Raw genomic sequence first — 23,318 nt, 5'->3', positions numbered from 1 at the left:
ATGCGGACTGGTGCTAGTATTCTGTAACGGATTTGGCATGCAACTCTGCTGTTATAGAACACTAGTTTAGAGCCCAGTTTTTTGGCTCACAACGTTTGGTAACCTATATAGAATTTACCCCAAAATGTGTCCATTCTTATCAACATCCCACAACGCAGTACAGAAGTTGCGATTCAGCAGCCATTTCTCAGAACAAGCAGAAAGAGAAACTTTTTTTTAAATTTATTTTCAGCGCTTGCTATACCACACGTGATCCCCGAGGCGACTGTCCAGTTTCTAATCCAGCTTCTTTGCTCTGTCCCTAATGAGCTCACAGTCTTTGTTTTTATATTGTACCTGGGGCACTGGAGGGTTAAGTGACTTGCCCAGGGTCACACGGAGCTGCAGAGGGAATTGTGGTTTCCCAGGATCTCAACCCACTGCCGACCATCAGGCAGCGGTGAGAATCAAATCCAGTTCCCCAGGTCCATAACCCGCGGCATGATCCATTAGGCCACTTCTCCACGGATATCTGGAGTGTCCCCCCCCCGCCCGGGAGATCTAATTCTCACTCTTGTATTAAGGAGCATTCACCTGCTTTCTTTTAGATCCCTCTGATCCTCAACCATGAGCACAAACAAGATGCCAGCTTCTTGCTTCCAGCCCTGATACCTTTTGGAAGCTGTCACTAATTGCATCCTGAAAAGCCTTTCCGTCCTCTCCTCCAGTTCTGTCTGCCAGTAATTACACATGCAGATGAAAATGTCAGCCAAATAATTCGGAGCCAGAGTTGAATGTCGCTGAGATAGGAAAATTTGTCCTGTGTATTCTGCTCAGTCCTAAACATCTTCAGCTTGTCTCCCTAGTAAGCTACACCAGTATGTATCATTTTTAGCCGTGTGTGAAACTTTACACTGACTATAGTAATTTCAGGCCTGTTTTTTCTTTCCTCCAAAGGCCCGGAGGGTGCCAACCTCTTTATTTACCACCTCCCACAGGAATTCGGTGACCAGGATATTCTGCAGATGTTCATACCTTTTGGAAACGTCATTTCTGCTAAAGTTTTCATTGACAAACAGACCAATCTGAGCAAGTGCTTTGGTATGTAAGTTTAATATATAAATTTATGTATATGTAAGATAATACAGACAGAGAGGGTAATACAGTATACAGTCAGAGAAACCAAAAGGAAAATGCAACACTGGGCCTTCAAGACTAGAACAACAGGAGTGCTTTATTAGCCAAAGACCCGACACGGGCCGTGTTTCGGCGCCAGCAAGGCGCCTGCCTCAGGGGTCAAATCGTATAATGGCGTACAGATGCCGAGGCGCAGATGTCTTAAGGACAATCAAGATAACTTGCATAGATTCCGCTATAGCGCGAAAGATCGCCAAGGGAGCTGGCTCCAGCAAAGAGCCTTCTCCTGTGTAATCCGAAAAAGTAAATGCATTTACTTTTTCGGATTACCCAGGAGAAGGCTCTTTGCTGGAGCCAGCGCCCTTGGTGAGCCTTTCTTTTGGTGTATATGTAAGATAAGCATGCCTCTCTCTGTAGAAGTAGGCTTTAATTGTTTACTCAGCAAAAAGGGAGTCAGACAATGGACCAAAGAGAGGGTGGGAGGCACATTCAGGAGCCTGACAACCAGATGTGGCAAAATAAATGAACCCAGGCACAGCCTGTATGAGCAGAATGCCATTTACTCTGCCAGTATATGCCTGCATTACGAATACTTAATTATCCTGTATTGTTTATGTGCATGTCTGGAAATCCATTCTGTTGGCTATATGTCGTTGCTTGATCCATGTTGCAAAAACTGTTTATAGATGCATTACTCCCCCTTCACTCTGAAGAATAGTTAAGCTGCGTTATCAATATTTAATATGTTGCAAGAATAAAATGAAGTTACCCCTGTACTGTGCAATCCTATGGCAAATAGTAATCTTTTAGGGCAGTGATTCCCAAACCTGTCCTGGGGGAACCCCAGCAGTCAGGTTGTCAGAATATCCACAATGGACATTCATCGAAATCCTGTATTAATCAAACATATATCCAATACAGTTTTTCTCCTAAAATAAATACAGTTCCTCACTCTCCACACTATCTCTTCGCAATCAAACCTCAATCATACACCTTCACTGTATTCCATATAACCCTCAATAGGCCACTGCTCTTTACAAATAATCAGCGCATCTTTTCTAGCAGAAAGGGTGCCGGTACTCAAATGCCAGGCCACCCTTCAAGGGTGGGGGTAATCACTGAGGAACCCACCCACAATAGCCAGGCCTCCAGTCCAGTGGCGTAGCCACAGGTGGGCCTGGGTGGGCCGGGGCCCATCCACTTAGGGCTCAGGCCCACCCAACAGCAGCACATATTTAGTGCTAGCTAGTGGGGATCCCAAGCTCTGCCAGCTGAAGACCCTCCCCCTGATGGTGCTGAAAACACTGCTTTCCACTTAAGCAGTCTAAGCTTCCTAAGCTGCTGATACTGGCCTCTTTGCATTGGGGGGGGGGGGGGGGAGAACACTTGGTGCCCACCCACTTCTTGACTAGGCCCACCCAAAATCTGCTGTCTGGCTACGCCCCTGCTCCAGTCACAGAATCTATGACAAGGCAGAATTGTTGTGTAGAGCCTGAGTTCTTTCATTAAAGCTTTGAGGTCCATGGGTCAATTTTAGCAGACAATGGAAAAGGTGCTGGTACTCAGTACCCCCTCAAAAAAAAAGCCCTGCAAATAATACAAATGGGTTGAAGTACTTTTTCTATCAACACATCAATGTAGATAGAAAAGGCAAAACAGAATATCCACCACCGGCTCTGGCACAGACCTTATATGTCTGCCCAGCACTATCCCCGCCTCCCAACCACCAGCCCCACCTCCCGCCACCAGCTCTGGCACAGACCGTATAAGCCTGCCCAGCACTATCCCTGCCTCCCAACCACCGGCTCTGGCAGAGACCGTATAAGTCTGCCCAGCACTATCCCTGCCTCCCAACCACCAGTCCCGTCTCCCACCACCGGCTCTGGCACAGACCATATAAGTCTGCCCAGCACTATCCCTGCCTCCCAACCACCAGTCCCGCCTCCCACCACCGGCTCTGGCACAGACCATATAAGTCTGCCCAGCACTATCCCCGCCTCCCAACCACCAGCCCTGCCTCCCACCACTCAACTAAGCTCCTGAGGATCCATTCCTTCTGCACAGGATTCCTTTATGCTTATCCCACGCATGTATTCCACGCATGTGTTAGAACTTATGTTCATACATCTAAATTAACACATTATACACTGTCCATAATTTCTATTATTCCGTTTCAATCACTCTTCTTATCCCTCATGCATTTGTCTTCCGGTTGCTCTTTAACTTCCGCAAGTACCAGCCCATTGTACATCTCCAATGAGCAATTATATAAAAATTTCTCCACATTCCTCGCATTGTTTATCAAGAAACTCTAAATTCTTCAAACAGATAAACCTGTTCACCTTTCACCAATCAGTGACGTTCTTCTGCTGAAACCTGACACAGTCCTGTATTTCGCACTATGGCGTCATCAGGGGTCAGACTTAATCAGCTTGTATCCTATTTAGCGATGCAACTCCAGGCTGTCCGTCCCATTGACAGATTGGTCAATGGTGTCTAAGACGTCAGAGCATGTGCATTACATGATAAGCTGGTTATGGCAGGCTTCAGCCCATTTGTATTATTTGTATAACATTAAGAGCAGTGGTTTATTGAGGGTTATATGGAATACAGTGAATGTGTATGATTGAGGTTTGATTGAGATAGAGAATGTGTGAAGAGTGAGGAATTTTATTTATTTCAGGGAAAAAAATGTATTAGATATGTTTTATTAATAAAGGATTTTGATGGTTTGTTCATAGTACATCTATGGTTACTATAGTAAGCATTTAATAAGTGTAACTGTACTGGAATTAGAGATACCCAGAATAGTTTATTGCAATGAATATTCATGGGATTAATTTGCATATACTGCCTCATTGGTATTGTTTATCTTTCTGCCCTCTCTCAGGTATAAAGGTACTAGTTACCTGTAACCTGGAATGTCCAGGGATTATGGTCCTAAGGCCACCAGGTGGAGAGACAGAAAGACACAGAAGGCTATAGTAATATGAGAATAATCAGTAATTGTTTATTACACTTACCAATCAGGACTACAATTAGAATTCGTAATATAATTAATTAATTGTCATATGAGACAGCAACTGGGACACAAACGTGACCTCTGACATTAGTTCTCTGAGTGCCTCTGCCCATGATTCTCCTTTTATACCTTTTTCTCTCATAGGCTAGTATTGGAAGTACAAAGTCAGCATCCTATGTAATAAAACGCACCATTCTGAAGCTGACTGCATGGCTGAAGCATTCCTGCTCTCTGTATCCATCTGCTGAATTGACATCACGTACTTCCGGGTTCGTCACAAGCAGAAGTGACCAACCACACGAGGTTTCTCGGCTTCAGAATGTTGGAGGTGCATTCTATTAAATAGGATTGGCCAGTTCCTTTCCTATATAATAAAAGGCACCTCCAACATTCTGAAGCTGACTGCATGGCTGAGGCATTCCTGCTCTCTGTATCCATCTGCTGAATTAACATCACGTACTTCCGGGTTCGTCACAAGCAGAAGTGACCAACCACACGAGGTTTCTCAGCTTCAGAATGTTGGAGGTGCATTCTATTAAATTGGATTGGTCAGTTCCTTGAAGCACAGCCAGAGCTCAGCGTCCTGCACAGTAACGCTCAGACACCAGAGAGAGGGAGGGAGGGGGGCCTGACACCAGAGAGGGGGGGAGGTATCTCTGTCACACACACACACTCTCTCTCTCACACACTCTCTCTCGCACAGTCAATGTCTTTCTCACTCTCACACACTGTGTCTCACACTGTATCACATTCACTCTCTATGTGTCACACAGTCACTCACACACTCTCTTGGTCTCATACACTCAGTCTCAGAGAGAGTCTGTGTCTCACACACACTCTCTCGCACACACTGTATCTGTGTGAAACACACACTCTCTCTCACACTGTGTCTCACATACGCACTTGCACACACTCTCATTCTCTCACACACACACACACACACACACTCTCTCTCTCTCACAGACACACTCGCACCCAGACTCACTCTCTCTCTCACACACACACACTCGCACATTCACTCTCTCTCACACACACAGTCACTCTCACATACACTCTCTCAAACATACACACTCCGAGGAAAACCTTGCTAGCGCCCGCTTCATTTGTGTCAGAAACTGGCCTTTTTTAACTAGTATTCTAATAAATTCTATCTTACAGAAGCAAAGTTCTTCATAACATATTTGCTTATCATAAGTAAGGTCAGTAAGGTTATCCTACTTTGCAAAAAAGCATCTTCCCAGCAACCAAAGTTGTGTCTCTTCATTATCTGCTTTCATGGTCAGCAGCAAATTCCCCTTACATTGACCAAACCTGAGATGATTTTGGCAGTACCATTATTTCTTCTGTTCTAGTGTGCTATAATAGCCAATGACTTCATTGTTGCTTGTTTAGCTGTGATGGTTGCTCTGTGCTCATAGAGGGCTTTGACCTTTCCGTCACAATATACTGTTTATCTTCAGATATATTTGCTTCTACTATTTTTGGACCTGTTTATTGCAATCCTTTTGAGGGTCCTTTTTTCTCTTCTTTAGAAAGGGTTCCTTTATTTTATTTTTTATCAATAGAAATCAAACAAAATAAAACATGGAAAAGAAAATAAGATGATACCTTTTTTATTGGACATAACTTAATACGTTTCTTGATTAGCTTTCGAAGGTTGCCCTTCTTTGTCAGATCGGAAATAAGCATTTCTCATAGTACCAATCAGGATGTCACCTCTGTGGGGCAGCACTTTACAAAACCAGAACACTGTACCAGTGATTTCATGGTAAGAATCCTAAAAGGGAACTTTAAAACAATACAGGAACGTAAGACCTTTGAAGTCAGAATGATTAAATATTTTGACACCCACCAGACAGGACTTAACAAAGATCTGGGTTTTTTAGCCCATTATAAACCATAAAGTGGTACTGCTCTGTTTGTCACTCTCCTGTCTCCATGCATATCTCACCTATCCACCCCCATCCTGTTAGACTGTCACTGAAATGCTTTGATGTTTCACTTATATATACGGTCATCTACCAACATTTGCTTATTTCCGATCTGAGGAAGAAGGGCAACCTTCGAAAGCTAATCAAGAAATGTATTAAGTTATGTCCAATAAAAAAGGTATCATCTTATTTTCTTTTCCATGTTTTATTTTGTTTGATTTCTATTGATAACCTTTAAGAGTGGACTAACACGGCTACCACACCTCTCTACTTTATTTTATTTGAATTTGCAAAGTTTAGTATGCGAGATGTTTCTTGGATTCTTTCATCATTGGTAGGAAGGGGAGTTAGATATCCCCTGCAGGGTTGGAATGAGTTTCCTCTCCTTAAGGGTTTTTCTTGTCAACCTCCTTGTCTTTGACTGGTGGTAGATGATTCAGGAGTATTGGGGGGGGGGGGGGTATGGTAGCGAGTGGGCTTCTGGTGTGGTTGGGTTGTTTTTCCCTTGGGTGGGTAGGTTGTGTTGTTTTCATTTTGCTTATCTGCTCCTTTTTTTTGTTTTGTTTTGTTTAAGCCAGGAGGTGGAGAGGGTTGTTTTTCTCAGTTTTTTTTTATTAGAGGTGTGGTGGGATGGGCTGTTTCCTGTGTTGTTTAGTGTTTCTTTATTATGTCATCTGCTGTGAATATTGTTACCTTAAATGTGAATGGTCTTAATTCAACAAATAATGGACCAAGAGTTCACCGTGGAAGTCTATGTGTATATGGAGAGACGGGGGGAAAAAAGTCTCGTCTATCACTGGGTTAACACCCCACTGCTCCCTTCAGGGTGATTTATTTGAAAAACCCTCCATCCATATAATATATAACTACATCAAAGGGCTCAGATCGCCTTTATACAGGAGACTTATTTTAAGTCACATGAGTATCTACTAAACCATAGAGCGTACTCACATATACTGTTTGTTTCTGACACATCTGATTCTAAAAAGCGAGGTGTGATCATAGTGTTTCACAGAAAGTTCAGGTTGAGATGGTGAGAAAGGGACCTCCAGGGGTGGTATTGGCTGAGGTTCAAGTGGATGAAGTGGAATTGACTCTGGCCAGTATATATGCACCAAGCGCTGGCCAAGATGAGTTTTTGACGGTTGTGAAATTTCAGCTTTTGGTTTTATCTAAGGTCCCTTGATTTGTGCAGGGGATTTTAATGCTTGTTTGAATCCCATTATACATAGTAACATAGTAGATGACGGCAGATAAAGACCTGTACAGTCCATCCAATCTGCCCAACAAGATAAACTCATATGTGCTACTTTCTTGATTTATCCTTGCCATTTTCGGGGCATAGACCGTAGAAGTCTGCCCAGTACTTGCCCTGCCTCCCAACCACCGGTGCTGCCACCCAATCTCCGCTAAGCTTCTGAACAGGATTCCTTTATGTTTATCCCACGCATTTTTTGAATTCCGTTACCGTTTTCATCTTGAGTCTGCCCCCCTTAGACATCACAGGTACTCGCTCTGCAAGAGATAAACCTGTTACAAAAGCTTTCAACTTATTTGTACATTAGCTGGGGTTATTTGTTGCTTGGAGAGATTTTAATGGCACTCAGAGAGACTATACCTATTTTTTCTCTCGTCATGGGAAATATTCCCGCATAGATTATGTCCTGCTGGATACAACGGGGTTAATTAGAGAATTTTTGGAGGGGTTGTATTCCAGGAATGAAGAGATACAGGATGCTACTCTTGACTCTTATTTGGGCTCCTCTAATCTACCTTTCCTTTTTGAGACACAGTAGGAACTTCTGGAAGCAATGGTTTCCCTTGAAGAAGTTTTGAAAGTATACAATCCATGGCTACGGGGAAATCTCATTACTTGGATGGACGTCCTTTGGAATTTATAAAACTTTTGCACCTGAGCTTTCTCCTCTTCTAGCAAATGTTATGAATGGGGTGAGAGATGGGGCTCGGATGCCTTCCTCAATGCTGGAGTCCTGGATTTCTGTCATCCCAAAAGAGGGAAAGGATAGAACTGATTGTCTGTCATATCATCCTATCTCGGTTCTGAATGCAGATATAAAACTCTTGTCCAAGGTTCTAATTGTGTGGCCGGGTAATGTGTTGCCAAATCTTGTCCACCCTGTTCAGGTCGAATTTGTTACTAGGCTGCTGTTAATATTCGTAAAACTATTAATTTAAACTAGATATCTTCTAAGGCTGGTTGGCAGTCTCTACAGGTTCCATTGGCGATTCCTGGATCGGGTTTTAGTTACCATGGATCTTGGCACTTCATTTAGGACCTGGATCTTGCAGCTTTATTTTAAACCTACAGCTTGTGTTAGAGTAACTTGAGGAAACTCCGCTATGTTTTCCCTCTCCAGGCGAATGAGGCAGGGATGTCCATTGTCTCCCTTTCTTTTTTTCTTGGTGATAGAACCATTGGCTTCCGCAATATGAGCATAAAATAAGTTTGTTTGCTGATGATGAGTTACTTTCTTTGACATCCCCTATCACTACCCTGCCTAAATTGATATCTGTATTGAAGACTTACTCTCGAGTTTCAAGGCTTAAAGTCAATATGAGTAAAACTGAAGTTCTTAATCTGACTATAGATGGACCCACTTTATTGCAATTGTAGCATTCCTGTCCCTTTTGTTGAGTCTTGGAAGATTTGTGTTATCTTGGGGGGTGGCTGAGATCTGACTATTCAAAATTGTATGCTGCTAATTACCCTGTTGGTTTTGGCCATCAAGGTTGACCTGGAACATTGGAAACATCAAACTTTGACTTGGTTTGATAGAATCTCAACCATTATGATGAATTTGTTACCTAGATTGTTGTACTTATTTCAGGTGTTACCACTTAAGGTTCCTCGTCAGGCTATTTCTTCTCTCCAGGGCATATGTTTATTTGGAGTGGCAGTAAGCCCAGGCTTTCTCGCAGGATCCTTTTTAGAGACGACGCATGTGGTGGGTTGGGGGTCCCTGAATTGTAGAATTATTATAGAGCAGCTCAAGCTCGTTCAGCGATTGAATGTTTCCAACATAATCCCTCTAAATTGTGAGTGCATACTGAGAAAAATCAGGTGGGTCCAGTCTCTTTGAAATATATACTATGACTTTCCCAAAGACACAGATTCATGCAGGCAGCTGTTTCCCCTACAATTACACACACTTTTCAAATTTGGGTTTCACTGAGCTCTGAAGTGAATTTTCAGGGGGGTTTTATACACCAATTTCTTGTAATCCTGAGTTTCCTCCTGGTCTGGTTCCCTCCATTTACAGGGTGTAGGAACAAAAGGGATTAAGCTATTGGGGTCAGTTTTACAATGAGAATGCCTTGATTTCTTTCTGTCGACAAAGTAAGAATGAAGCTCCGCAGTTAAACATAAGCTATTGATATACAATCAATGATATCATAGAGTGGTGCTTATGTGGTATATTCAATTTAAATCAGTTCTTTATTCTTTGAAGACCTCAGTCAAACGGAGTTGTGGAGCAGTAAATGTTCCTAGCCACCACTCTCCTATCGTCACCGGTCTTCACTTCTTTAATTATTTTAATTGTTTAAGTTGTCTTGTGCATTTCCAATATATAACTTAGGAAAAGTAGTTTTGGTAAACGTTTTCACTTATGTTAGGTACGTCAGTTTCAAGGGGATTTTAATATATTCGACATGACGTCATGTTTCGCCCCCTGACTGTATCAAGAATCATCATCCCCTGTAAAAAAAAAAAAAACACAATGTAATGAGTTCAGTTGTATTTAATGATAGAACTATAAAATCTTCAAACAGACTGTTTACCAAAAAGATGTTTCTGCCATCCGTGCCGGCAATATACTTTCTTGTCAGGCCAAGATGGTGGCGGCGTTTCTGTACATAAGTACATAAGTATTGCCATACTGGGAAAGACCAAAGGTCCATCGAGCCCAGCATCCTGTTTCCAACAGTGGCCAATCCAGATCACAGGTACCCGGCAAGATCCCAAAAATGTACAAAACATTTTATACTGCTTATCCCAGAAATACTGGATTTTCCCCAAGTCCATTTAATAATGGTCTATGGACTTTTCCTTTAGGAAGCCATCCAAACCTTTTTTAAACTCCGCTAAGCTAACAGCCTTCACCACATTCTCTGGCAACGAATTCCAGAGTTTAATTACACATTGAGTGAAGCAAGATTTTCTCCAATTCGTTTTAAATTTACTACATTGCATGCCCCCTAGTCCTAGTATTTTTGGAAAGCGTGCACAGACGCTTCACGTCTACCCGTTCAACACCACTCATTATTTTATATACCTCTATCTCCCCTCAGCTGCCTTTTCTCCAAGCTGAAGAGCCCTAGCCACTTTAGCCTTTCCTCATAGGGAAGTCGTCCCATCCTCTTTATCATTTTCGTCGCCCTTCTCTGCACCTTTTCTAATTCCACTATATCTTTTTTAAGATTCGGCGACCAGAATTGAACACAATATTCAAGGTGCAGTCACACCATGGAGCAACACAAAGGCATTATAACATCCTCATTTTTGTTTTCCATTCCTTTCCTAATAATACCTAATATTCTATTTGCTTTCTTAGCCACAGCAGCACACTGAGCAGAAGGTTTCAACGTATCATCAACGACGACGACACCTAGATCCCTTTCTTGGTTCGTGACTCCTAACGTGGAACCTTGCATGACATAGCTATAATTCGAGTTCCTCTTTCCCACATGCATCACTTTGCACTTGCTCACATTAAACGTCATCTGCCATTTAGTCTCCCAGTCTTGTAAGGTCCGCTTGTAATTTTTCACCATCCTCCCGCGATTTAACGACTTTGAATAACTTTGTGTCATCAGCAAATTTAATTACCTCACTTTTTACTCCCATCTCTAGGCCATTTATAAATGTTAAAAAGCAGCGGTCCCAGCACAGAGCCCTGGGGAACCCCAATAACTACCCTTCTCCATTGAGAATACTGACCATTTAACCCTACTCTTTCTATCTTTTAACCAGTTTTTAATCCACAATAGAACACTACCTCCTATCCCATGACTCTCCAATTTCCTCTGGAGTCTTTCATGAGGTACTTTGTCAAACGCCTTCTGAAAATCCAGGTACACAATATCAACCGGCTCCCCTTTATCCACATGTTTGTTCACCCCTTCAAAGAAATGTAGTAAATTGGTGAGGCAAGATTTCCCTTCACTAAATCCATGTTGACTTTGTCTCATTAATCCATGCTTTTGAATATGCTCTGTAATTTTGTTCTTAATAATAGTCTCTACCATTTTGCCCGGCACCGACATCAGACTCACCGGTCTATAATTTCCCGGATCTCCTCTGGAACCTTTTTTAAAAATCGGCGTTACATTGTCCACCCTCCAATCTTCCGGTACCACGCTCGATTTTAAGGATAAATTACATATTTCTAACAATAGCTCCGCAAGCTGATTTATAGAGATCAGTTAAAAAGTCTTCCAATCAGGGTACCCGGCTATATCAACGTCATCCACTGTAACTCAGCATTGAGGCCCATACAGTGTGATAGTATTCAATGAAAAAATCCAGAATTGCCTTTCTGCATCAGTCCCTTGATAAGTCGTTGACTGTTCCAAGCACAGTACAAATGGGCCTATGTTCTGTTCCAGTCACTCAAAAAATAACAGGCCTGATGTTCAGCCAGTGACACTGAGCATTTTGCTCGCCTCAAACGGCGTTATTCCCGGATAATTAAAGCCGGTCCCTGTCCTGGCTTTGGTTATCTGGTTATTTTTGAGCTGACTAACACATAACCACTTAAGTCGATATTCAGCTCCTAAGTCGATATTCAGCACTTAAGTAGCCATGGGGTAGTGCGTAAAACTAGGACAGACTTTTATGCAGTCCAATTCATGTACTAAACCTGGCTGTTAAAATGGACCCAGAACGCCCCCAACATAGCCAGCTTTGAGTTAGGCGCTGTGAATTTCAAAAGCTCTTAAGCCAGTTTAGTGCTGCTAAAAATTAACAGCTAGACCCAACCAAGGGGCCCTTTTACTAAGGCATGCCAAAAAATGACCTACGCTGGTGTTTTGAATGTGCACAGGTTCATTTTTCAGCACGCCTGCAAAAAAGGCATTTTTTTTTTTGTCGAAAATGGGCGTGCAGCAAAATAAAAATTAGCGCACGTCCATTTTTGGCCTGAGACTTTACCGCCACCCATTGACTAAGCGGTAACGTCTCATGCATTAACCTGGCAGTAATTGTCGGTGCGCATACCCTGGCGATTACCTCCTGGTTAGCGCCACACAGTAGAAAATAGAAATTATTTTTTGCCGTGCATTATGGACTTGAGAAGGACGCCCATCTTGCAATTTGTGTCGAAAGATGGGCGTCCTTCTCTTTCGAAAATAAGCCTGTTGGTTACCCACACTTGGTTTGGTCAAATCTCCTCTGTATTGGCATCTCTTCGTTGGCTTCCGGTTGATACGAAGATACAGATTTAACAGACTAGAAACGGCTCCTGGCAAAATACAAAGAAACATTTTTGAAGTTCCTAAGGCAGGGAGTTTCAGAGGGAATGTCCACCATATGAAAATGTTCACTTTCTGGTTGATGAAAGTTTGATATTACGGTATTGGGTGTCCGTTCCGTAGAGACGATCGAGCTGAGCAGAGGGAAAGTGGAGTCTGGAGCTCTGTTTAAAATGCACTGAAAAAGCATAACGAGAAAAAGAGGAAGGTCCTGCATGGGGTGGAGAAGAGATACATGGGGTCCTGCCTGGGACAGAGGCGAAAGGAAGTAGAGCTGTTGTGGTGAGATGAACTGGGGACTGTGTGAAAAAATAAGAGGGATGCAACTGACGGCCCACAGGAACTTGGGAAAAGGATGAAGAGGCCCCACTGGAGAAAGGGAATAGGACCATTAGAAGGAGAGAGAAAAGATAAGGAATAGAGTTTAGTAATGGAGATTGGCCGCTGTCATGGACAGGATGCTGGGCTCGATGGACCCTTGGTCTTTTCCCAGTGTGGCATTACTTATGTACTTATGATAACACCAAGATCCGAAGTCGCAAAAGATTTTTTGTGATGAACAAAGTTCCCGTTGAGAGATATATTTTATCTGCTTGCTACAGAGGCAGACTGAACGTCCCAGATGGCACGATTTATAAACCAAACACTACAGCTGATGCGCACTGCTACAGGCAGCCAGCGTAATCAGCAAACACTGAAGTATTATGATCAGATCCCTTAGATCCTGTTATTAAGTGGGCAGTTGTATTTTGCAGCAGTTGCTTTGAGAACAGTGATGCTCACACTCTCAAGAAGCTCAGAAGTTTTCTTTCTCCATTTTCCTAAGGTGTTGTGAGAGAAATCCAGTGTTTGCACAAGACTCTCCTTATGAGAACCAATGGCACTTTGCCATACAGGGACTCCTGAGGCAGGCCTGAACGGCCGAAACACGACTCATGTCGACTCCAGTTTTTTTTTTTTAAATAAACTCTTTCTGTGAACTTTTTTCTGAGTCCAGTACAGTGGCGTAGCCAAGGGTGGGCTGGGGTGGGCCCAGTCCCACCCACTTTAGGTTCAGGCCCACCAAGTAGCAGCACACCTGTAATGTGGCTGGCAGGGACCCCAAGCCCCACCAGCCAAAAACTCCCAACAGCTGTTTGCTGCCGGTGAAAATCTGCTATTTAAAAGGTGTACGGAGGAGAGGAGATGTTTGAAGGACCATATGGCATGCAGGTCAGAGAGGGAGAAACCAAATCACTTGTAGGACAAGGTGGAGTTCTGCCTACCCACCTTGGGTCCAGGCCCACCCAAACTTGGGTGTCTGGCTACGCCCCTGGTCCAGTAGAAGTTTGTTTGGCGTCATCCATCTTGTCACCTTCGCTGTGTTCTTTTCTTGGTTTCTCCATCGTGGAGGTCTGCTTTCTTCTGTGTTTGCCGTGCTGGATTTACTCAGTCCTGTCAAAAGAGAATTGCAGTAGTCAAGCCTACATATATAAAAAGCATATACTAATTTTATCAAATTACTTTCAGTGAATACGGTCTTCAGCTGATGCAACAGTTGATAAAAGAAACAAGATTTCACAATATAGCCTGTCTACAAATTAAGACATTGAGCAAATTTGGGATTGGGGGGGGGGGGGGGGGGGGGGGGGGATGAGAACGGAAAGGGAAGGTTAAAAGTAGCCATTTTTTCAATAGCAAACATGAGCAACAGTTTCCCAGCATAAAATTTATGCTTTGCCACAGGTCATAGTAACATAGTAGATGACGGCAGAAAAAGACCTGCACGGTCCATCCAGTCCGCCCAACAAGATAAACTCATATGTGCTACTTTTTGTGTATACCTCACCTTGATTTGTACCTGTCCTTTTCAGGGCACAGACCGTATAAGTCTGCCCAGCACTATCCCCGCCTCCCAACCACCAGCCCCGCCTCCCACCACCGGCTGTGGCACAGACCGTATAAGTCTGCCCAGCACTATCCCCGCCTCCCAACCACCAGTCCCGCCTCCCACCACCGGCTGTGGCACAGACTGTATAAGTCTGCCCAGCACTATCCCCGCCTCCCAACCACCAGTCCCGCCTCCCACCACCGGCTCTGGCACAGACCGTACAAGTCTGCCCAGCACTATCCCCACCTCCCAACCCCCAGTCCCGCCTCCCACCACCGGTTCTGGCACAGACCATATAAGTCTGCCTAGCACTATCCCCTCCTCCCAACCACCAGTCCCGCCTCCCACCACCAGCTCTGGCACAGACCGTATAAGTCTGCCCAGCACCATCCCCGCCTCCCGTCACCGGCTCTGCCACCCAATCTCGTCTAAGCTCCTTAGGATCCATTCCTTCTGAACAGGATTCCTTTATGTTTATCCCACGCATGTTTGAATTCTGTTACCGTTTTCATTTCCACCACCTCCCGCGGGAGGTCATTCCAGCAATCCACTACTCGCTCCGTGAAAAAATACTTCCTGACATTTTTCTTGAGTCTGCCCCCCTTCAATCTCATTTCATGCCCTCTCGTTCTACCACCTTCGCATCTCCGGAAAAGGTTCGCTTGCGGATTAATACCTTTCTAAAGACTGTCCCGAGATCGGCTTACCTTCCACACGAAAATGATAAGCACTAATCGCACTAAGATGAACCCTTACTGAGTTGGTTTTAAGACCAGACTCTGACAAGTGCAGAAGGTATTCAAGCAGGGCTTGTGTAGGACAAGAATGAGGATCTAGGGCCTTACCGTCACACCAGACGGCGAACCTCCTCCATTTAAAGAAATAACTCTTCTTAGTGGAATCTTTCCTGGAAGCAAGCAAGACCCGGCAGACACCCTCCGACAGACCCAAAGAGGCGAAGTCTGCGCCCTCAACATCCAGGCCGTGAGAGCCAGGGACTGGAGGTTGGGATGCCCAAGTTTCAGCAAAGTGAGAGGTACTGGAGGATACACATGTAGAAGACCCTCCCCCCAATGTAGGAGAAAGGCATCTGATGCTAGCCTGCTCTGTGATCTGAGCCTGGAACAGAACTGGGGGACGGGAAAATTAGGTTCTTACCTTGGTAATTTTCTTTCCTTTAGTCATAGTAGATGAATCCAATAAAACGTTGATCATCGTACTGGTACCAGAAAAGTGACAATATTTTATAAGCCGTACACCATCCAAAACAAAAAAAAAAATCTTGACCATGAGCTTTGGGGGTCTCTTAAAAAGATTAAATTCATTCTTGTATACCACTAGTATCTCCTTTCCAGGGTTCAGTGTGGTTTACATTCTAGGTGAGACAAAAGCAGATAGTGTTAGTATGAGGTATGAGAAACATTAGAGACCATTGGTGTAATGCATGAGACTAAAAACATTAAAGGAAAGGATAATGGATGATACTAGGAAGTAGAAGTCATAATGGATTATTATGAAGCAGTCTTTGGGAAGAGATGGATGAAGAAGGGACCTGTTTTTACATAACACAAGTTGTTTTCTCTTGGCTGGGCCAATAAAAGACGCTACAGCCTCCAATTTGTCCTGTCTCGGGGCATGTTTTTGGATTCTTTCTTTTCATGTATGCTTGGCTCCATTGTCTAACAACCATAATTAAAACAGGCGGTCTATCTACAGTATATGAACTGTATTGATTTAATGGTAATTCATATTACTGTCTCCTTATTTAAAGGTTTATGGGCTGTAGATTTTACATCCTTGTTGGTTGCTGTAGACAAATGATGGTAATTTTGTAATCCCTAGGAAATGAATAGGAACAAATTTGAACGGAACTAATCAGACTACCTTTGTGTTTCAGTTGCTTGTTTCTAAGGATTAAAAGTGTTCTGGTTTCTCGTAGGGGTATTTTAAGGTTCACGAACTGTTCTCGCCATTTTGAATTGAAGAAAATTATGGAGTAGTTGTAGTGACCCTCTATGAGTTATAAAATGTGAAGAGAATGCAAACTGTTGAAAGGGAAGGTACCTTTTTGGAAACGTCATACTAGTGGTAATGCTGTACAACCTTCATTGTGAAAATGTAAAATCTGCTTTGTACAAAGCCTGTATTATGGAGAACAGAGACCCAAAGTTTTCAGGTCCAGCTAGTGTCACACACTTGGTCAATCAATTCTAGAATAATGAAGATAATGCTTTCAAGCTGTTGTGGAAGAGGGAGAATCATTTAAAGCAGAAAGGAAAACGTATTTAGATTTTTTTTAAAACTGCAAAATGGATTTTGTTGGATTGTCTGATCTAAAGTTTTTAGATTTACTTGCAATTTCACCCAAATCTACTTGGAGAAAATAAACAGATTTCATCTAGCAGGTCTTCAATAGAAATCAAACAAAATAAAACATGGAAAAGAAAATAAGATGATACCTTTTTTATTGGACATAACTTAATACATTTCTTGATTAGCTTTCGAAGGTTGCCCTTCTTCGTCAGATCGGAAATAAGCAAATGTGGGCAACCTTCGAAAGCTAATCAAGAAATGTATTAAGTTATGTCCAATAAAAAAGGTATCATCTTATTTTCTTTCCCATGTTTTATTTTGTTTGATTTCTATTGATAACCTTAAGAGTGGACTAACACGGCCACCACACTCCTCTACATCTAGCAGGTCTAAAATTTGTTGAATTGCTATCAGGCCAAAATTTGCCTGGTTCATGGTCAACTGTGAATTGTTGGACTCCAAGGTTGCAGCTTCATATCTCCTGCTCTTCATTTTGCTCAGACCTCATACAGGATCTGATAAAGGGTTTGTTACATCAGCGATTTGTTTTGTATTCAAACAGGAACTTTGCAAATCCCTCCTCAGCTGTGGCTAGATTAAGTCTGGACTCTACTCATGTAAACCTAACGGGTTTCTCTCCTCTCTTTCTCCAGGCTTCGTTAGCTATGACAATCCCGTGTCTGCACAGGCTGCTATCCAGGCAATGAATGGCTTTCAGATTGGAATGAAACGCTTAAAGGTTCAGCTGAAACGCTCCAAAAACGACAGCAAACCCTACTGATGTTTACCCAGACGCTTACTGATCTTAATTTAGCTTTTTAGGGTAAGTCCCATGAGCCAGCCGATCCTCCATGATGGGGAGGGGAGGGACAGAAGGGGGAGGGGGGGGGAGGAGGTGTCGAGGACAACCTCAGTGCCAATCGTCCCAAGAGAGAGAGAGCGTTATTTTTACGTTAACGCTTCCATCTCCCCCTCCTCCTCCTACTACTCCCCTTCGTCCTGCCATTTTTACACTGGTTACCAAGTAATTATAAAGTTACGCTACAGTGTTCTGTTCTGCTTAAATTTCTCTTTATTATTATTTTTTTTTAATATGGTTTCAACTAAATGGCATCTTGAGAATTCTGAGAAATTTTGAGAAAGATTTTTTTTTTTTTTTTTGTAAATGTGCAATTCATCTCCACAAGTACATGGTGTCATTGTGGAGCACATAAGGTGGAAAGAGAGGCTGTTTTAATGGACCCAATCTAATTGGTCTGGCAAAAGCAATGAGGGCTTAAGGTTGGTGGCCCACTTTGAAACTGATGCTAAAAGAAGCAGTCTCTTAAAACCACACAGCAGCATTCATCGACATCAACAACAACAACAAAAAGCAACCTCTTTTGGCCGTTGTCAATTTGTTTCAGAAAGGGCCTTCTTTTCCTTTCAGTTTACGGTTTACACAGATGTGTCATTGGAAGACTTCACTGATCTATTTTATTTATTAAGAATTATTATTGTTATTTATTTTTGGAAAGGATTCATGTAAAAAAAAAAAGATTTAGGAGATCTGTTTCTAAAGCTACAGGGTTATAAAAAAATAAAATAAAATAAAGTGAATGAAAATACTTGATGTTTCTTGAAAGGTAAATTTAATAATAATACTTTTAAAATAAAAAAGCCACAGGCCTGTAAATTTTATTTGTAAAAAAAGCATTTCTATTTTTATACAAAAATTTTTACTGCCTCAGAAATAATGGAAGTTATTTATTGCCTACTGTTAATTTATTGGATATCTAAAGAACAGTTCTCTGTACTAGCTAGAGTCTTTTTTTTTCTTTTCTTTTTTTTTTTTCTTTTTAATAGAAGTAGTCAAATTAATTGGCAGAAAGGGTTTTTCTCTGGACCTACAGACCACACTTTTTCCTCCTGTGTGTTCTTTCCAATGTGCTTGGTTTCTGTTTGTTTCCATTATCATGTTTACAGCTCAGTCATGTGACTTTTTTCTCCTTCCACCCCTCCCCCCTGTTGTTCTGAAAATGTTTTGTTTCAGGGTTGTTTTCTTCTTCTCCCAAAATCCATGGATTTTTTTTGTTTTGTTTTGAGAGGATGTGGGGAATAGCTGGAGGGAGGGGAAAGGTTTTGTCAAATCTGTTCATTGTGCTGTTTATTAACTAATGCAAATTTTTGGGAATGGCTTGTTGATTCTAATGTGAAAAAAAGATTTGCATTGTTTATGGTTTTTTTTTTGTTTGTTTGTTTTTGTTTCCTGCACCCATAAAAGTGATTTTGTTTCTGCTGCTTAGACTCTGTGTAACTTTATACTCTTCCTTGTTTTTTCCCTAGACATCTTCATGCCTGTTAGTTCATCGTTTGCCTAGCATGTGTGGCGTCTCAAAAAAATATAATAAGTTTCATCGTCCCGTCATTGTTTCTGATGTCTTTCTGATCTCACATCATATTTGGTCCTCCTACTGACCTTTGACCTTTGAAATTTGCATGTGACCTCATCTAGCTAAGAATTCTGAGAAGTCAATGTGCATTCATACGAGATTTGAAATTTATTAGATAATTATAGAGAGGAAATAAACCTGTGGCAAAAAAAATGTTTATTTCATTTTTTTTCTTTTATCTTTTTATTTTTTGTTTTTGATTTTTTTTTTGTTTTTTTTGTTTTTTTTTTTCATAAAACAGACTTGAAAGTATTATACAGGGATTGGCATTCTGCCTGGTCACTGGTACCAATAGCAATATGTGTCCAGGAACACAGAATGTTAGTTTCTAACTGAAGCAGACTACTTCCAAAACAGTTTGAGAAAAACTGTCTGATTTTAAATCTCTAGAGCTCTATGATAGTTTTTACATTTTTTCAGGCAGTGTAAAGCTTTTTGATAAGGCCATTTTAGGTGGCTCACTTTCTCATTAAATTATATATATACAAACCACTTTTTGTAGATTAGTATAAAAATATTTACCCTGTTTTGGGGCAAATGCTACCTATTTCCGTCACCTTTTGCTGAACTGACTCACAGTTAGACAATCTATGGTTTAATGCACATGAAAATACTTATATTTTGTACTGTTTAAATGTACAGAAGAAGCGTCCCCATTTGGTGCTTTTGTGAATTAAGGTTATGGCTTCATCATAAGTCCTGGTCTTTAATGTTATGTGTTTATAAGATGAGTCTGAAAATGAAACAAAAGAAATCGGTTTACTTGAACAAAGGAAAAAAAATGTAAAAATAGTAAAATAAAATAAAATATAAAGTTTGCTACATTTTTCCTGAGAACAAACAAACAAAAAAGGAATATATTCCAGAATAGGTTTTGTGTTGACTTGTGAAGCATTGATGTCATTTTTTATTGTGGAAAAAAAAAACTTTAGACGTGTTTGTGTTCAGCAAAACGTGATCCGGTTTTTTCTCCTTATGAAGGAAAAAAATCGGTGAAGTTAACAGTGCCAAATTCCAAAGGTACTTTCTGCCGACAGCTTCAGTGTGCTTCATGTGAGAAGTAATTTGATAACATGGGTATTTTATTATGTGTTTTGTATAAATCCCTAATATTTAAAAGGAAAAAAGAGGTTACAAAATGTTTGTTAACTTGCTATCCTGTGGTCTTGTTGCCTGAAAATTGTTCTTGTTTGTTACTTCTCTTTGCTGTTTTTTTTGTAAAACATTGTATTAAGTGCCCATGTTTCACTTTTTAACCACTCTGCACATCAATGCTGTGAAAGCAAACCTCAATTGTACTTTCTTCCTAATATGTAGAAGCCTCTAAGGTGAGAAAGTATTGAACTTCTAGTCCTTCTTCACCCAGGCCTGTCTTGAACTGTTAAGGCCCTTGAAACATTTCAATTCAATTTTGTTTCTGCCTCTTTACCCTTTTTTACTTTTTTTAAAGTATTTGGATCTTATAGGGCCCCTTTTACAAAGTACCAGTACCGCCGCTTTCCCATGCATCAATCCAGTACAACCACCTGCACCCAACGCACCCTATTTCCATCATGACGGATTTTTAAAAATTTTTTGCCCTGAGGTGGCGTGGGAGCCCTTTCTACCTCCTAAAAAGGAGGCGGTAATAATGGCTGCTCCCTCTTGGAAATAGCCGCGCAGTAAGTGTTTCTCCGACTGCCCTGCCCTATTTCCATCATGACGGATTTTTAAAAATTTTTTGCCCCGAGGTGGCGTGGGAGCCCTTTCTACCTCCTAAAAAGGAGGCGGTAATAATGGCTGCCCCCTCTTGGAAATAGCCGCGCAGTAAGTGTTTCTCCGACTGCCCTGCCGTTTCCATCCCCCGCCCGGAATTTCCTTTTTCCGGGGCGGCGGTAAAAGGGTGGCGTTGGCGCCTGGCAAACCCACATGCCGGCGCCACGGCAGGGCCACTTTTACTGCCGCTTGGTAAAAGGGGCCCATAGTTTGCTAAGCTGTGTTCCAGCTTGGCCAACAAATTCTTGGTGAAAGGTTCTGAAATGTGCAACTGCAAATATGAATCAGCACGTTAGGGGCATTTCTTCCATTTTGTGCTTTTTGGATATCCTTTAAGGTTCATAATCATCAGGTAGTCAGCATTTTTGAAGATGACTGTAGATATAACTACTCGATCTAAGTCAGGCCTTAAATATCAACGTTAGTTGACGCAAAATCTGACCTATACTCTTCCAGATGACCTTGAGGCATAAGGAATAACCTGCCCCTATAATGCAAATGATCTAAATACTCCCCAACAGTATTTCTTGCTAAATGAGAAAAGGGGCCTATAAGCACATAATTTGCAAACTTTTAACCCTTTAAGAAAGCACAGTTGAATGCAGAATACTGTTGGGGTATGTTTGGCTCTCTCCTTAATAATTTTTTTTTTTTAATGTGTAATGACAGGAATCTTCCATTCATAATCCTACGGAGGAGTGTAGCTCTGTGAATGCAGTTTATACAGGCAGATATTATTTCAGAGAGCTTTCATCGTTTATGAAGCAGACATCCAGAGGCCCTTTTACTAACCTGTGTAGGCGCCTACGCGTGCCCAGTGTGCTTCGATTTTGAGTTACCGCCCGGCTACCACTTGGCCCTTGCGGTAATTTCGTTTTTGACGTGCGTCCACTACGCTTGCCGGAAAATATTTTTATTTTCTGGCGCACAGGCAGTAATCGGCATTTTACTCACGTAGGCCATTACCACCCGATTACCGCGTGACACCTTAATCGCTAGGTCAATGGCTGGCAGTAAGATCTCAGACCCAAAATGGACATGTGGCAATTTTCATTTTGCCACACATCTGTTTTCGGAAAAATTTTTTTAAAAGGCATTTTTTACTGGTGTACTGCAAAAATGATTCTGCACGCACCCAAAGCACGTGTCTAAACAGTACCGCAGGCCATTTTTCATCACGCCTTAGTGGGTGTTATGGATTACATTCAGTCCATGTGGTTTCCACATTCATTTCAGTCAGGTCATCAGTCATTGGCCAAAATTAATGTAGTTTACTGTGCCACCAGTAACATGCTATTCTGTGGTCCACTATGACATGTCATGATATACCATGGTATCACTTTCCATGGCAGCGACCGATAGCCATCACTAAAAAACTTCCCTATCCTGTGCATAAGCACACCAAGGAGATCCTGACTTGACCCCATAGCATTCATTGCCTTGTGCTCATTCCCAGTTGAATAAGCATAAAACCCTACCTGATCCAGAACACAAAAAAACCTTATCCTTAATATTAAAGGTTTCAAGCATCAAGTTGTTTTTTTTTTTTAATGCAATGAGGCCCTTTTACAAAGCTGCTCTGAAAAATGATCTGCGGTATAGATGCATTTTTGGGCGTTTTGCCGAAAACAGATGTACGGCAAAATGAAAATTGCTGCACGTCCATTTTGGGTCTGAGACCTTACCACCAGCCATTGACCTAGCGGTAAGGTCTCGCGCGGTAATGGTCTACTCGTGTAGAATGACTATTACCGCTCATGCGCCCGAAAATAAAAATATTTTCTTGCGTGCCTAGCGGATGCGCATCAAAAATGAAATTAACTCAAGGGCCAGGCGGTAGCCGGGTGGTAACTCAACATTGACGTGCGTTGGGCGTGCGTAGGCGCCTGCACAGTTTAGTAAAAGGGCCCCTGTGTTAATATGCATTTCAATCTAATTTTTTTTTTTTAAGTCATCTCGGACCAACCTGCCCCTATAACAAGATAATCCCAGTCATCTGAAAAGAGAACAGAATTTTGTTTTGTAACGATACGAACAGCAAACTATCATTTAGGTCAGGAACATTATTTCTGCTTGGAGGCCCATATACAGCCTGGCCCTGTTCTTGTGCTGATCTGCCCTTGTGAATAATGGCAGGGTCTAATTAAGCAAACTGCAGATCGCATTTGTCACTGTTCCATTGCCCTGTTTTTTGTTTTTTTTTTAATCCAAGCACAGAGAGGCCTCCACGGTCTATTTTTTCTTATTAGATTCACATACTCCATTAGAACCCAACATGGCCAAGTAGCACCAGTCTCTTTGTTGGAGACACTTGTCTTCATTCCCAAGAGTTAAATTGTTTGCCAGTTGAATACTTATAACTCTTATCTGCTCAAAATACAAAGCAC

At 41.9% G+C, this 23,318-nt stretch overlaps 1 protein-coding gene across 7 annotated transcripts in view; it reads left to right on the top strand.

The window, feature by feature from the left end:
- CELF2 (CUGBP Elav-like family member 2) overlaps positions 1-19,384 on the top strand; it is a 485,873-nt gene extending 466,489 nt beyond the window's left edge. For 4 of the 7 annotated variants that reach the window (XM_030217226.1, XM_030217224.1, XM_030217222.1 and 1 more), the window contains 3 exons: positions 937-1,080; positions 17,398-17,567; positions 19,070-19,384. In XM_030217226.1, coding sequence (XP_030073086.1) covers positions 937-1,080; positions 17,398-17,525 — 272 coding nt within the window. In that variant the 3' untranslated portion in view covers positions 17,526-17,567; positions 19,070-19,384. Of the gene's footprint in view, positions 1-912; positions 1,081-17,397; positions 17,568-19,069 lie in introns of all 7 variants that reach the window. The other 3 variants (XM_030217223.1, XM_030217220.1, XM_030217219.1) reach the window with 1 other exon arrangement.
- The last annotated feature ends 3,934 nt before the right edge of the window (positions 19,385-23,318 follow it).

Source organism: Microcaecilia unicolor, chromosome 10, assembly GCF_901765095.1.
Source record: "Microcaecilia unicolor chromosome 10, aMicUni1.1, whole genome shotgun sequence".
NCBI classification, from domain to species: domain Eukaryota; kingdom Metazoa; phylum Chordata; class Amphibia; order Gymnophiona; family Siphonopidae; genus Microcaecilia; species Microcaecilia unicolor.
This window is presented reverse-complemented; position numbering and strand designations above follow the sequence as displayed.